Here is a 13,865-nt window from a genome sequence, read left to right as displayed (position 1 = left end):
TTAGGTTTTTTGACTCTTCCTGATTCAGTTTTGGGAGATTGTATTTTTCTAGGAATTTGTCTGTTTCTTCCACATTGCCTAGCTTGTTGGCATAAAGTTGTTCATAGTATTTTCTTACAATCCTTTGTATTTCTGTCGTGTCCATGGTTACGTCTCCATTTTCATTTCTGGTTTTATTTATTTGGGTCGTCTCTCTTTGTTTCTTGATGAGTCTGGCTAATGGTTTATCAATTTTGTTTATCCTTTCAAAAAACCAGCTCTTGTTTTCATTGATATTTTGCATTTATTTTAAGTCTCTATGTTACTTATTTCTGCTCTAATCTTTATTATTTCCTTCTTCTTCTTACTCTGGGATTTTCTTGTTGTTCTCTTTCTAGTTCTTTAAGTTCAGGGTTAAATAGTTTATTGCTGATTTTTCTTGTTTTTTTGAGGTATGCCTGTAGTGCTATGAACTTCCCTCTCAGGCCTGCATTTGTTGTGTCCCAGAGATTTTGGGATGTTGTGTGTTCATTTTCATTTGTTTCCAGGAATTTTTTTTATTTCTTTCTTGATCTTGTTGGTAACCCATTCATTGTTTAATAACATGCTATTTAGCCTCCATGTGTTTAAATGTTTTGGGGTGTTTTTGCTGTAGTTGATTTCTAATTTTATTCCACTGTGATCTGAGAAGATGCTTGATATTATTTCAATCTTCTTGAACTTGTAGAGACTTGTTTTGTGTCCTAACATGTGGTCTATCTTTATGAATGATTTATGTGCACTTGAGAAGAATGTATATTCTGCTGCATTGGAGTGAAATGTTCTATAAATCTCTATTAAATCCATCTGATCCAATGTGTCCTTTAGAGTCACTGTTTCCTGGTTACGTTTTTGTCTGGAAGATTTGTCCAGTGAAGTCAGAGGGGTGTTAAAGTCCTCTACTATGACTGTATTGTTGTCAATCTCTTCATTAAAGTCCTCTAGAAGTTTTTTTAAAAAATATATATTTAGGTGCACTTATATTGGGTGCATATATGTTTACCAGGGTTTTATCCTCTTGTTGGATTTATCCCTTTAGTATTATATGGTAACCTTTGTTGTCTTTTGTGATGGCCTTCATTTTAAAGTATATTTTGTCAGATATGAGTATTACTACCCCAGCTTTTTTTTCTTTTCTATTTGTATGGAAAATTTTTTCCCATCCCCCCACTCTCATCCTGTATATGTCTTTTGTTTTGAGGTGGGTCTCTTATAGACAGCATATAGTTGGGTCATGTTTTTGTATCCATTCAGCTACCCTACACCTTTTGATTAGAGCATTTAATCCATTTACATTTAGGGCTGTTACTGAGAGGTACTTATTTATAGACATTTTAATTCTGTATGGCTAGGTTTCTTTTACTGTTTCTTCTTTTCAGCAATCCCTTACAGCAGTCCCTTTAGCATTTCTTGTAATGCTGGCTTGGGGGTAATGAACTCTTTTAGCCCCTTTTTTTTTTTTGTCTGGGAAGCTCTTTATTTGACTGTCTATTTTTAATGATAGCCTTGCTGGATATAGTAATCTTGGTCTCAGATCCTTGCTTCCCATTACCTTGAGTACTTCATACCACTCCCTTCTGGCCTATAGAGTTTCTGATGAGAAATCAGATGTCAGACTTATGGGAACTCCTTTGTAGGTAACAGTTTTATTTTTATCTTGCTGCCTTTAAGATTTTCTCTTTGTCTTTAATTTTTGGCATTTTAATTATGATGTGTCTAGGCGTGGGTCTGTTTGGGGTTCTCTGTGCTTTCTGAACTTGTGTGACTTTTTTCTTTACCAGGTTTGGAAAGTTTTTTGCCATTATTTCTTCAAACACCTTCTTTATTCCTTTCTCCATTTCTGCCTTTTCTGGCATACCTGCTATTCTAATAGTGTTATGTTTCACGTTGTCCCACCGCTCCCTTTAGCTGCCCTCCTGTTTTTTAATTGTTTTTTTCTTTTTGGTTCTCTGATTGAGTGATATTTTCAACTCTGTCTTATAATTCACTGATTTGATCCTCAGCTTCCCCTAATCTGCTGTGTATTCCTTCCAATGTGTTCTTTATTTGTGTTATGTCATTCTTTATCTCAGACTGTTCTTTTTTTATAGTTACTATATCTTTTTTCATACTGTTGAGCATTTTTACCATCATTACTCTGAACTCTGTTTCAGATAAATTTCTTATTTCTTCTTCATTTATCTCTTCTGGAGAATTCTCTAGTTCTTTCATTTGGGGTTTTTTTCTTTGTCTCCTCATTTTGGTTGTCTCTTTGGGTTTGTGACTGTGTTTTAGGTAGATCCTCTACACCTCTCAATCTCTAGTGCAGAGCAGTGTTAAAGGCTGATTCTGACAAATTGGATCAGGCAAAGACTCAAAGCCTCTAGAGACCGCCTCTGTCTCTAGAGACTAATAGGATTCTGACTTGAATTGCCCCCAGGCATTCATCCTCAGAGTTTTTTTTCAACAGGGTGGGGCAGTTGTTTCTGCCTGGAGGCTAATTGTTACTTTTAATCACTTACGTGGCCTCAGGGAAAGGTGTTTTCCAATAGGACATATCAACTGTCTTCCCCCTCAGGTGAGGCAAATGTCTATGTGGGAAAGATGTCCTCCTCTGCATGAGGGAATGACTCAGCCCAGGAAACTTGGGGTGTGTGCCTTCTGAGTTTTATCCCCCGAGTCCCCAGACCTGGGTTCTCTCACAGCTCCAATCCACTTCATCCTCACTCTGACAGAGCACAAGGTGAGTGGCTCCACAGGGAATTTTTGTGCATTAGCCCTTCAAGAGGGTGCCTGAACTTTCAGCTGCCACTCCCCTGATGCTTTTCACAGCTAGATGTTATGTGGTTACCCTCCTCAGATTTGGTGCTCTCTGCTAGGGAGCCCAGCTTGGGGATTAGATCCCAGAGTTTTCAGTGTCACCCCTTCCCCCCCACAGCTGAGATATCTTTCTGGGACTTCAGTTGCTGTCTGTGGCTGCCCAGCCAGCCCTTTCATGACTCCGCCTCTCCTACCAGTCTCTATACCATCTCCATCTTCGGTCCTCCAGTATCAGGGTTCTCTCCTATGAGTTTTCCATTGATTATTCAGAAAGCCTTTCCATATTTCAGTTGTAATTCCTGTTTGTTCCTGGGAGAATGCCCGTGCCCATATTATGTTTTATGGGGATAAATGCTAGGGGGAAAATCCATATTTCCTGTGCATTTTATTTATTTTTGTTGTTGTTAATCCTCACCAGAGGATATTTTTCTACTGACTCTTTTTTTTTAGAGAGGGTGGAAGGGAGGGGGAGAGACACAGAACATTGGCATTGACATGTGAATGACACATCCATTGGTTGCCTTCTGCATGCACCCCGACCAGGACTGAGGGTTGAGCCTGCAATTGAGGTATTTGCCCTTGACTGGGATCTTACTTGGGACCTTTCAGTCCCCGGGCTGATACTCTATCCACTGGAGAAAATGGCTAAGGCTTTTTCTTCTTCTTAAAGAAAGCTCTTTAGCCTGGCCAATTTGGCTAAGTGGTTGAGCATCGACATATGAACCAGGAGATCATGGTTCAATTCGCAGTCAGAGTGCATGCTAGGATTGTGGACTTGATCTCCAGTGGGGTCATGCAGGAAGCAGCAAATCAATGATGCTTCTTTCTCTTTCTCCCTCTCCCTTCCTCTCTGAAATCAATAAAAATATATTTAAAAAATTAAGAAAACCCTTTATTAACATTTCTTATAATACTGGTTTGGTGGTGATGAACTCCTTTAGTTTTTTCTTGTGTGGGAAGCTCTTATCTGTCCTTTGATTCTAAATGATAGTCTTGCTGGGTAGAGTAATCTTGATTGTAGGTCCTTGCATTTCATCACTTTGAATACATATTTTTTGCCAATCCCTCTGGCCTGCAAAGTTTCTGTTGAGAAATCAGCTGTCAGTCTTATAGGAACTCCATTGTAGGTAACCGACTGCTTTTCTTTTGCTGCTTATAAGATTCTTTGTCTTTAATATTTGGCATTTTAATTACAGTATGTCTTGGTGTGGGCCTCTTTGGATTCATCTTATTTGGTACCCTCTGTGCTTCTTGAACTTATATGTCTTTTTCCTTCACTAGGTTAGGAAAGCTTTCAGTCATTTGTTTAAATAGGTTTTGAATCCCTTGCTCTGTCTTCTCCTTTTGGTACCCATATAATGTGGATGTTGTTACAGTTGATGTCCTAGAGGTCTGTCAAACTATCCTCATTTTTAAAAATTCGTTTTCCCTTTTTGCTACTCTGATTGGGCTTCTAGCTTGTCATCCATATCACCAATTCTATCCTCTGCTTCATCTAATCTGATGTTGATTCTTTCTAGTGTATCTTTCATTTATGACTTTTTTTTATGGTTTCTATATCATTTTATACCCTGTTAAAATTCTTACTAGGTTCCTAGAGCATATTTATAACCATTGTTTTGAAATTAGTATCTGGTAATTTGCTTGTGTTCATTTCATTTAGTTCTTTTTTTCTGGAGATTTCTCCTACTCTTTCATTTGGGGCAAGTTTCCTCTCTCCATTTTGGCTGCCTATCTGAGATTCTTTCTATATATTAGGTAGATCTGCTATGTCTCCTGGTCTTGGTAGAGTGGCCTTATGTATTAGGTGTTCTATAGGGCCCAGTGGTGCAGCCTCACTGGTCACCTGAGCCAGGTAGGCTGTGTGCATCTTCATATTGTAGTGGAGCTTTGATTGCTGTTGGCAAGTCAATGGGAGTGAGCAATCCCCAGACTGATGAACAACAAGGACTGGCTGTCACTATAGCAAAGGAGCTGCTGTGCAGGGGCTGACCCCACAGAGCAGGACTCCCTTCAGCAGGGCTCTGGTTCCCCCTGTATCTTCCCCTTGAGTGTGTCACTCATGAAGGTTATTGGGTGCTACTCCAGGCATGATCTGAAGCTGGCTAAAGGGTGGGCTGGCTTTGGGGCCTTCCAGGAGGTCAGTGGCCACCTATGACCTCCTCAGGGCCACACAGCATGAGCTACGAAGTTATCTGCGGATGGCTGTTACTTGTGCTGTGCTTGGAGGTGCCATGGTGAGGCCACACTGCAAACAGAGTCTGGATGCCATTTTGAAAGAAGTATGGGGCATGCTGAGGCCAGATGCTGCTTGTTTGTAGTTTGAGAACCTTTGAGAGAATTTAGGAAAGTTCACAGCATGGGCCAAGATAGGGATTTATTTGGAAAAGTTACTGGAAGGGACATGGCCCAAATGTTGAAAGGGGGGGGGGGTCTCAGGGAAACAGGAAGGCAGGTTGATGGAAACTCAGGTATAGTGCCTGCCTGCTCACTCTGTGGGAGGAGGGCTCAGCATAGGAACAATGGCTTTTGCCAGCACAGTTTTCTGGAGACCAAAGCTTCCCCTTCAGCTCTCACCCCAAAGCCAGACAATTTGGTCCTTCTCCATATGTCCATGGTGCCATTTGAGCTGGTGCCCCAGCACTGGAGCTCATAGTGAGTCAGTCCACCAGTGATTAAGTCTGTGCTTGGGCCCTTTAAGGGAACACCTGGGACTCCAGAAGCCCTTCATCTCACTCAGCCACAATCCCTGCTGGTTTTCACAGCTAGATGTTATGGGGACTTCTCTTCCTGGCACTGGAACCCTGGTCTGGCAGGGGGTGGGGGCTGGGGTGGTGGCTCGTGTGTGGCTGGGACTCTTTGCTCCTCAGTGGGTATCTCTGCAGGGAAGATTATCCTCCTGATTTTTAACCACCAGATGTGAGTGTGAGACCAGCCTGTTCTGCTACTCTTACCAGTCTCAAAGTGGCTTCTGTGTATCTATAGTTATAGGACTTCTGCTCAGCTAGATTTCAGGCAGTTCTCAATGATGGTTGTTCTGTAGTTTGGTTGTAAATTTAATGTGGTTGTGGCAGGATGCCAGCACTGTATTTACTTACTCTGTCATCTTGACCATAACTCTAATTCTATGTGCATTTTAGCTCATATCACAGGAGTTAAGAGCATGGATCTCCAAACCAGACTGCTGGAGCTTAGATCCCAGTTCTGCAACTTATTAGTTACTAGAGGCCTGGTGCATGAAATTCGTGCACTCGAGGAGTGGGGGGGGGGGGGGCTCCCTCAGCCTAGCCTGTGCCCTCTTGCAGTCCAGGAGCCCTCCGGGAGCGGGCCTTAGCACTGCTGTGGAGGCGGGAGAGGCTCCCGCCACTGCCACTACTCTCACCAGCCATGAGCCCAGCTTCTGGCTGAGCGGGGCTCCCCATGTGGGAGTGCACTGACCACCAGGGGGCAGCTCCTGCATTGAGCATCTTTCCCCTGGTGGTCAGTGTGCATCCCAGTAACTGGTCATTCTGCTGTTCAGTCAATTTTCATATTAGCCTTTTATTATATAGGATGTGATTTCTGGCAGGTTACTTAGCCTCTCTGAACCTCAGTTTCCTTATCTGTAAAACACAGAAAATAATGGTTCTTTCAGCAAAAGTTATCAGGATTAAATGAGTTAATACAGGTAAAGAAGTTAGGACTTGAGGCCTGGTGGGGGAAGTCACGGGCTTCAGAGTTCCTACTGGAGCTTTGGGACTAAGCTTAGGTTAGTGAGTAATTCATTCATTACGTTTTGGGAACAAATGGAACATCCATGTCAAATTGAGGGGTGGTTTCTCGGAGGGAAGCTACATAGGCTGGTGTAAATAGGAGTCACACTTGAATAGCACAGGTCTGGATAGTAAATGAAGATCTACCTCTTATGTAATTGGGCAAGTTAATTAATCCTCTGAGACTTACTTTTTTCTCATGAAAATTTCGGGTAATGATACCTATATTGTACAGAGCTTATAAAACTTATATATAACATATCAAGAGGCTGACAGTGTCTGGTATGTAGATAGATGCTCATTGAATCACCTTTTCACTGGGTAAGTCAGCAGGTCATCTCTATACATAGAATGTTTACTGGTCTACTCATGCAGTGTTTAAAAGTGAGCATTTCCTCTGTACTCACAATAATGAAATAATATCAGAATCCATTACCCATTGAATGAGAAAATGAGACATCCATTCCCTCTCAATAGGACATTCACTTTGAGTGGTGTTTTCCTGAAGGACCTTGGGAGGCCTGGGCTTTCACCGATTCTGCTATAGAAAAATTTCTGGCCAGCTACTGCCACACCTCAAGGATACTGCTGTATCTTGCTGTGACCTTTTCTAAAACTTTGGCAGGAAAATGTAGAGTACAGCATTCTAACCCAGCAAAGCAAGTCCGGGGTAATGAATGAGCTCATAGAAATCTTTTGTGTATGTTTCTGGCATGGTGGATTGAGCCAACACAGAAAATACAAATATAGAAATACAAGGTAAAATATTCTAAGGAAAAAAGCTTAAACACATAGTTGAGCTTGGCTGGAAGAAAGGCTGGCTGTGGGGGTGAACTTAGAAAAGGATTCTCCAATCTTGAAATGCCTCCAGGCTTGCCAATACCTTGACTTGTAGTCTTGTGAGAGATCCTGAGCCAGAGTTACAGGACACTCAAATTTCTGACCCACAGGAACTGTGAGAAAATAAGGGGTTTTGTTTTGTTTTGTGTTAAGCTGCTAAGTATGGGGTAATCTGTTACCCAACAATAGATAATCAAAGGACAGTGATTACTCAAAATCACTATATAAAGCTTCTGAAATATCTTTGAGAGCTGTGACCAGGAAAAAGCTAACCATCTCCAACAATGGTTTATTTCTTCTTAGAGACAGTGAGAATAACATACATATGTTTTCCTTTCAGTTTTGGCCACCAGGACCAACCCCATGGCCTATTTATGTGTGTTCTTACTCCTGGTCTTTTCTTTTATTCTGACTTGCTTGGTTCTTCATCCCAATTTGTTTTATTATTATTTTTAATCCTGTTTTTTTTAGTTCATTTTTATATTTTTCTATATTATATGAATTATGTTAAGCCATCTCAAATTCAGTTCACAGAGACGCAAGGCATTCAGAAATACTTTTTAAAAAATAGTTTAAGTTCACACCTGTTGAACAGGTGGTGTCTGGAGGCGGTGGTGGGGAAGATCAGGTAATGCAAGCGTGGCTCAAGAACGGGCATTTGGCCAGGGTTAATTTTGATTGGGTCAGAAAATAGCAAGTGATTATGAAAAAAAAAAAAAGGATGGCAATTGATCACCACTCCCAGGGGGAGGGGCCAAGGGTTTACCAAGTCACACAGGGTAATATCTTTGAAATTTATTCATTGCCCCGAGTCCCCAAGGCCCGCCCACGACACCCCGCCCCCCCGTCCCCTCCCGGGGCCCCGCCCCCCTTCCTCTGGCCCCTCCTCCGCCCTCGCCCTCTCGCTGCGCGCGCGCGCCGCGCCTTCTATCTCCGCCGGGCGGCCAGGCCTCCGGGACGGTTGCGCGCTCCGCTCCTCCCTCCGAACGCGCGCGCCTTACCGCTTCGCTAGGCTCCCTCCTTTCGGGGCGGTTGGGCCGCGCGCCCGTGGGGGCGGGGCCTGGAGGAGGCGGTGGAGCCAATGGGGCGCGGCGGCGGTGGCGGCGGTGGCGGCGGCCGCGGAGGCGGTGGCGGTAGTGGCGGTGGCTGGGTCGGGCCCCGACGGGCGGCGGCTGCTGAGGTGGAGGCGGAGGGAGGCGGCGGCGGCGGCGGCGAAGGAGGCGGCGGCGGCGGCGGAGGGGGGAAGATGGCGGCGCCCGTCCTGCTGAGAGTGTCTGTGCCGCGGTGGGAGCGGGCGGCCCGGTATGCAGTGTGTGCCGCCGGGATCCTGCTTTCCATCTACGCCTACCACGTGGAGCGGGAGAAGGAGCGGGACCCCGAGCACCGGGCCCTCTGCGACCTAGGGCCCTGGGTGAAGTGCTCCGCCGCCCTTGCCTCTAGGTAGCCTGGCTGAGGGGAGCGAGCCGGGAACGGCCGAGTGGGGTGAGGGCGGGGGCCGGGGGTGGGGAGCGCGTGGCGGGAGCTCGGGCCTGGGGGTTGGTGGGGACCGGGCCGCGGAGGGAACCCTCGGCGGGCCGGTGTGGGTAGGGGGCGGCGGCCTGGGGCTCGGGTCCTGGGGCGGCCCACGAGCAGGCCGCCGGGGCGGAGGTGGCGGGGCCGCGAGACCGGCGAGGAGGGATGAGGTGGCAGAGTGCAGCCGGGAGGCCGGCGCGGACCCGGAGCAGTTGGGCCGGCGGGGGTCGGGTGGGAAGGAGCGAGAGGGGTTCGCGGAGAGGAGGTCCGGCGGGCTTGACAGATCTCCTCGGAGCCGCCGGGAGGCGGGTCGGGGTGCCGGACCTGCCGCGGAGCCGTGAGGTCGGAGCCCACCGTGGTCTGGGGTCGCCGCAGCGGGGCTGTGCCGTAGGCAGGCTCAGGGGCGCATTGCCCACCGTGGTCCCGGGGCCCGGACAGGTGTTTCCGCGGTCAGGCCTCTTTGTACTCGGTAGCGCTCAGGAGAATTGGCGCTTACTGAGCCGGTGACATTTGCGGGCAAACACGAATTTGACCCTACTCTGGAAGAAGACACCAGCACTTAACCTACCTGATTTTTTGGATTCCCCCTCGTATAGTTCAGTGTTCTAGGCATGGGGAAATGGTCCGAGTTTGGGTCTAGCTAGCTTAAGCTTATTATGAGTATGTCATGTGTAGTGCTGCTTTGGGCATTGGGGTGACTTTTAAACGTTGTCGGTTAGTATAATGGGATCGCCACAGAAGATTAAAAGTACATGCGTTGCTAAACTGGAGGTATTGGCCAGCTTATTGGTTTGTTTTAAAAAATGATGTGGTTGATTTACCTATTACATTTTATTTTCTGCATTAGATTTACCTAGACAGATTACTTAATAAAAGAGGAATTTATATCTTAAAAGTGGTTGGTTGCTTTTTTTTTAATTTAGGAAGATTCGTTTTAAAAAGTAGCCAAAGTGAAAGAAGTGGTTTCAAAGTTGATAGGTTACAATTTTAATAGAGACATACTATGCCTAATGTTAACTGTAGTTACCTTTGAACAGTTTCTTCCCCTCCTGTAAATTGCTAGGTAAACAATTGTATAAGCTTACCTGTTTTATTTTGACATACATATTAGTGATTACAGGAACAAGCTAGCATTGGAGTTAGTCTTGTAACTATTTACAAACTTCATCTATTTAATGGAGATACAGAAATTTATAAATTAAAGTGACGAGTCTGATTTATAGGCCAGTTTTCTTTTGGAATTGGGTAGAATAAACATCATTAAAAGTTTTTATTTTGCTAAAGCGAAAAAGGCTTTAAGTAAAAGCAGGTCATTGGAGACTGCAAGTAGTTTTAAAAATTCTACTTAAGTATTGATTGCCATTTAGCAGTAGTAGTTAAAAACATGACTATTTTAGGAAAAGTAAGTTTGAGCTGAGGTTGAGTAGAATTGAAGATAAAGGATGAGAAAAATTAACTGATGAAAGGAATCCTGAGGAAAGTCTTCTACTAGCATCCAGCGTTAATTCATGTGACTTGTTGAAACTCATGTTATTTTCATTTCATCAGTTCTTAAGTGTCCTAATTTAAATAGGATGAAGTAGAGGTTGATGAGAATCATGAGTGTCTGTGTGTGAGTGTATATGTGTGTGAAGTCTTGTAGTGTTTTGGAAAGCAGCACTAAGAGGATAGTTCCCAGACTTTTGGATTTCAAAAGAAATATTTCCCCCCAAAATTGGGACACTGTAATAGAGTTGACAGTTTTTTGTCCTGCCAGGTATAGCCAATAAAAACAGCAATAATAACCCACCAGTATTTACTGCCACCAGAATTTCATTTAAAAAAAGGGGTATTTTGCCTGGACAGCGTGACTTAGTGGTTGAGCACCGACCTAGGTCACGAATTCCGGTCAGAGCACATGCCTAGGGTGTGGGCTGGATCCCCAGTGTGGGGCATACAGGAGGCAGCCGATCAGTGATTCTCGCTTCATCTTTTTTTTTTAAATATATTTTATTGGTTTTTTACAGAGAGGAAGGGAGAGAGATAGAGAGTTAGAAACATCGATGAGAGAGAAACATCGATCAGCTGCCTCCTGCACATCTTCTACTGGGGATGTGCCCGCAACCCAGGTACATGCCCTTGACCGGAATCGAACCTGGGACCCTTCAGTCCGCAGGCCGACGCTCTATCCACTGAGCCAAACCGGTTTCGGCCTCGCTTCATCTTTGATGTTTCTATCTCTCCCTCTCCTTTCCTCTCTGAAATGAATAAAAATACATATTTTTAAAAAATAAAAATAAAGGATATTTTAACTCAATTTGAAAGAACAGTATCTCAGATTAAAAGCCCTTTAAATAGAATCATTTAATTTTATTAAAAATTTTGCTTTCTTTTCTTTGTTTGCCCTCATTTTAGTGTAAATTAGTAAAAACTGGCAAACCTGCACCAGCCTGCCAGCTGAAATTAAGTATCCCCTGATGTGGTCTCAAGCTAGTTATCTTCCTACAGCCTCCTTAGTTCATGTGTTAAATGGGAGTATTAAAACTTGCTTTACCAGATGAATGGTAAGGTTAAAGATGATACATGGTATCAAAACATGGAATAAAGTATGTACTCAGGTATAGTTGAGTTATAGCTGCTAACTAGATTGGAGGTGTTTTTTTAGTGTCTGATAAACACCTTTAAGTAGTGTAAGTTCTTGTTTTAAGGTGTAGTCATTTATGTATTTTAAATGTCAGTTGTCTTTGTGTTTATTGCTCACTCCATGACAGACTATAAAGACTTAAAATCTATTTAAAACTATTTTAAAAGTGTGGCAAGAGAAAAATAATGTGCAGACTATTCCTTATAGGTATTTCCTTTAAATTACATTAGACCCCTTCTAAGAAAGGTTTCTATGTAAAAATAGTACAAATGACCTCAAAAGATTAATAGACTTGACCATTCTACAGTTTAAAAAATATATATATATATATATATCTATATATATAGATATATATATAGATATATATATATATATATATATATTGATTTCAGAGAGGAAAGGACAGGGAGAGATAGAAACATCAAGAATGAGAGAGAATCATGGATTGGCTGCCTCCTGCACCCCCTCCACTGGGGGGGAGCCCTCAACTGGGCATGTGTCCTGACTGGGAATTGAACCATGACCTTCTGGTTCATAGGTCAGTGTTCAACCACTGAGCTACACTTGCTGGGCCGGCCATACTACAGTTTGTAAGTGGTAATAATAGTATTTGTCCTGCCTGGTTTGATTCAATGGCTAGAGCGTTGTCCTGTTGCCTGAACGGTCGAGGGTTCTATTCCCGGTCAAGGGCACCTATGTACCTTGGTTGCAGGTTCCTTGGGTCCCTGGCCCTTTTGAGGGAAGCAACCAGTCAAAGTGTCTCTCTCACGTTGCTGTTTTTTGTTTTTTTTTCTTCTCTCTCTCTCTCTTTCCCTCCTCCCTCCCTTTTACTTGCTCTAAAAGTCAATGGGAAAAATATCCTTGGGTGAGGGTTAAAAACACACACACACACACAAACTCCCAACATTTAAATGGTAATAATAGTATTTGAAAACCATCAAGTCCTCAAAAAGCTGCCTTATTTTGCAAAATGTTGGACTAGTACCTCTCATCTGTCTTTAAAAAAAATTAATACCATATATTTACTGTCTCCCCTTCCCATTGAGATCATACATTTTTAGAATTTGTCCAGTTGCCCAAGGTAACACGGTTAGTGCCAGATTGGGGCTAAAAGTCTGGCTTCCAGAGTCTTGTTTAGAGTCTCCCTCTGCTTGCATTTTTTCAGTTAAATTTTTTTTAAAAATATATTTTATTGATTTTTTTACAGAGAGGAAGGGAGAGAGATAGAGAGTTAGAAACATCAGTGAGAGAGAAACATTGATCAGCTGCCTCCTGCACATCTCCTACTGGGGATGTGCCCGCAACCCAGGTACATGCCCTTGACCGGAATCAAACCTGGGACCTTTCAGTCCGCAGGCCGATGCTCTATCCACTGAGCCAAACCGGTTTTGGCTTAAATTTTTTTTTTTAAATATATTTTTATTGATTTCAGAGAGGAAGGGAGAGGGAGAGAGAGATAGAAACATCAATGATAAGAGAGAATCATTGATTGGCTGCCTCCTGCACACCCCCTACTGTGGTTGGAGCCCGCTCAGTTAAATTCTTGTATAAGTAATACATTCATTGCTCCCAATTAAAAAAGATACTAAAGTATATATAGGGAACAGACTCCTTCATACCCATTCCCCAAAAAATGTAGTTCTCCCTCTTCATAAGCAGCCATGAAACTTTCCAGAGCTGTTTTATGCCTATACAAGTGTAAATATGGTCATATTCTCCCCATTTTATAAACATGAAATTACATATTCTGATCTGTACTTTGTTTTTGCTAGCATTTCCATCACCACCATATTATTATTATTTTTACTATATTTTTATTGATTTTATTTATTGATTTTTTTTCAGAGAGGAAGGGAGAGGGAGAGAGAGATAGAAACATCAGTGATGAGAGAAACATTGATTGGCTGCCTCCTGCACACCCCTCACTGGGGATCGAGCCTGCAACCCCGGCATGTGCCCTTGACCACAATCGAACCCGGGACTGTTCAGTCCGCAGGCCAGTGCTCTATCCACTGAGCCAAACCGTAGGGTACCACCATATTATTAAGTGCTTATTACCTTCATATTTGGTGGAATGTTAATAACTGCTAGTATGTAAAGGAAAATTTGTTCTAGTAGGCTTTTTGTTGTTGTTAATCCTCACCTGAGGATGTTTTCGCATTGATTTTTAGAGTGGAAGAAAAGGGGAGAGACAGAGAGAAACATTGATGTGAGAGACACATTGATTGGTTGCCTCCCACATGTGCCCCAACCAGGGCCAAGGATCCAGCCTGCAAATGAGGTACGTGCCCTTGACCAGGATTGAACCTGGAACCCTTTAG

General features: G+C 43.5%; 2 protein-coding genes across 2 annotated transcripts in view; one reads left to right on the top strand and one right to left on the bottom strand.

Annotated features, from left to right (window-relative positions):
• SEPTIN14 (septin 14) overlaps nucleotides 1–13,865 on the bottom strand; it is a gene marked incomplete at both ends in the record, with an annotated part of 334,062 nt that overhangs the window by 230,786 nt on the left and 89,411 nt on the right.
• VKORC1L1 (vitamin K epoxide reductase complex subunit 1 like 1) overlaps nucleotides 8,593–13,865 on the top strand; it is a 71,716-nt gene continuing 66,443 nt past the window's right edge. The window contains exon 1 of the mRNA XM_081089839.1: nucleotides 8,593–8,849. Within this exon, the coding sequence (XP_080945965.1) occupies nucleotides 8,656–8,849 (194 nt within the window). The 5' untranslated portion in view covers nucleotides 8,593–8,655. The remainder of the gene's footprint in view (nucleotides 8,850–13,865) is intronic.

This window comes from Myotis nattereri (genome assembly GCF_964212035.1).
Source record: "Myotis nattereri genome assembly, chromosome: 4".
Classification (NCBI taxonomy): Eukaryota; Metazoa; Chordata; class Mammalia; order Chiroptera; family Vespertilionidae; genus Myotis; species Myotis nattereri.
The sequence above is the reverse complement of the archived record's forward strand: the minus strand, read 5'-3'. Positions and strand labels throughout refer to the sequence as shown.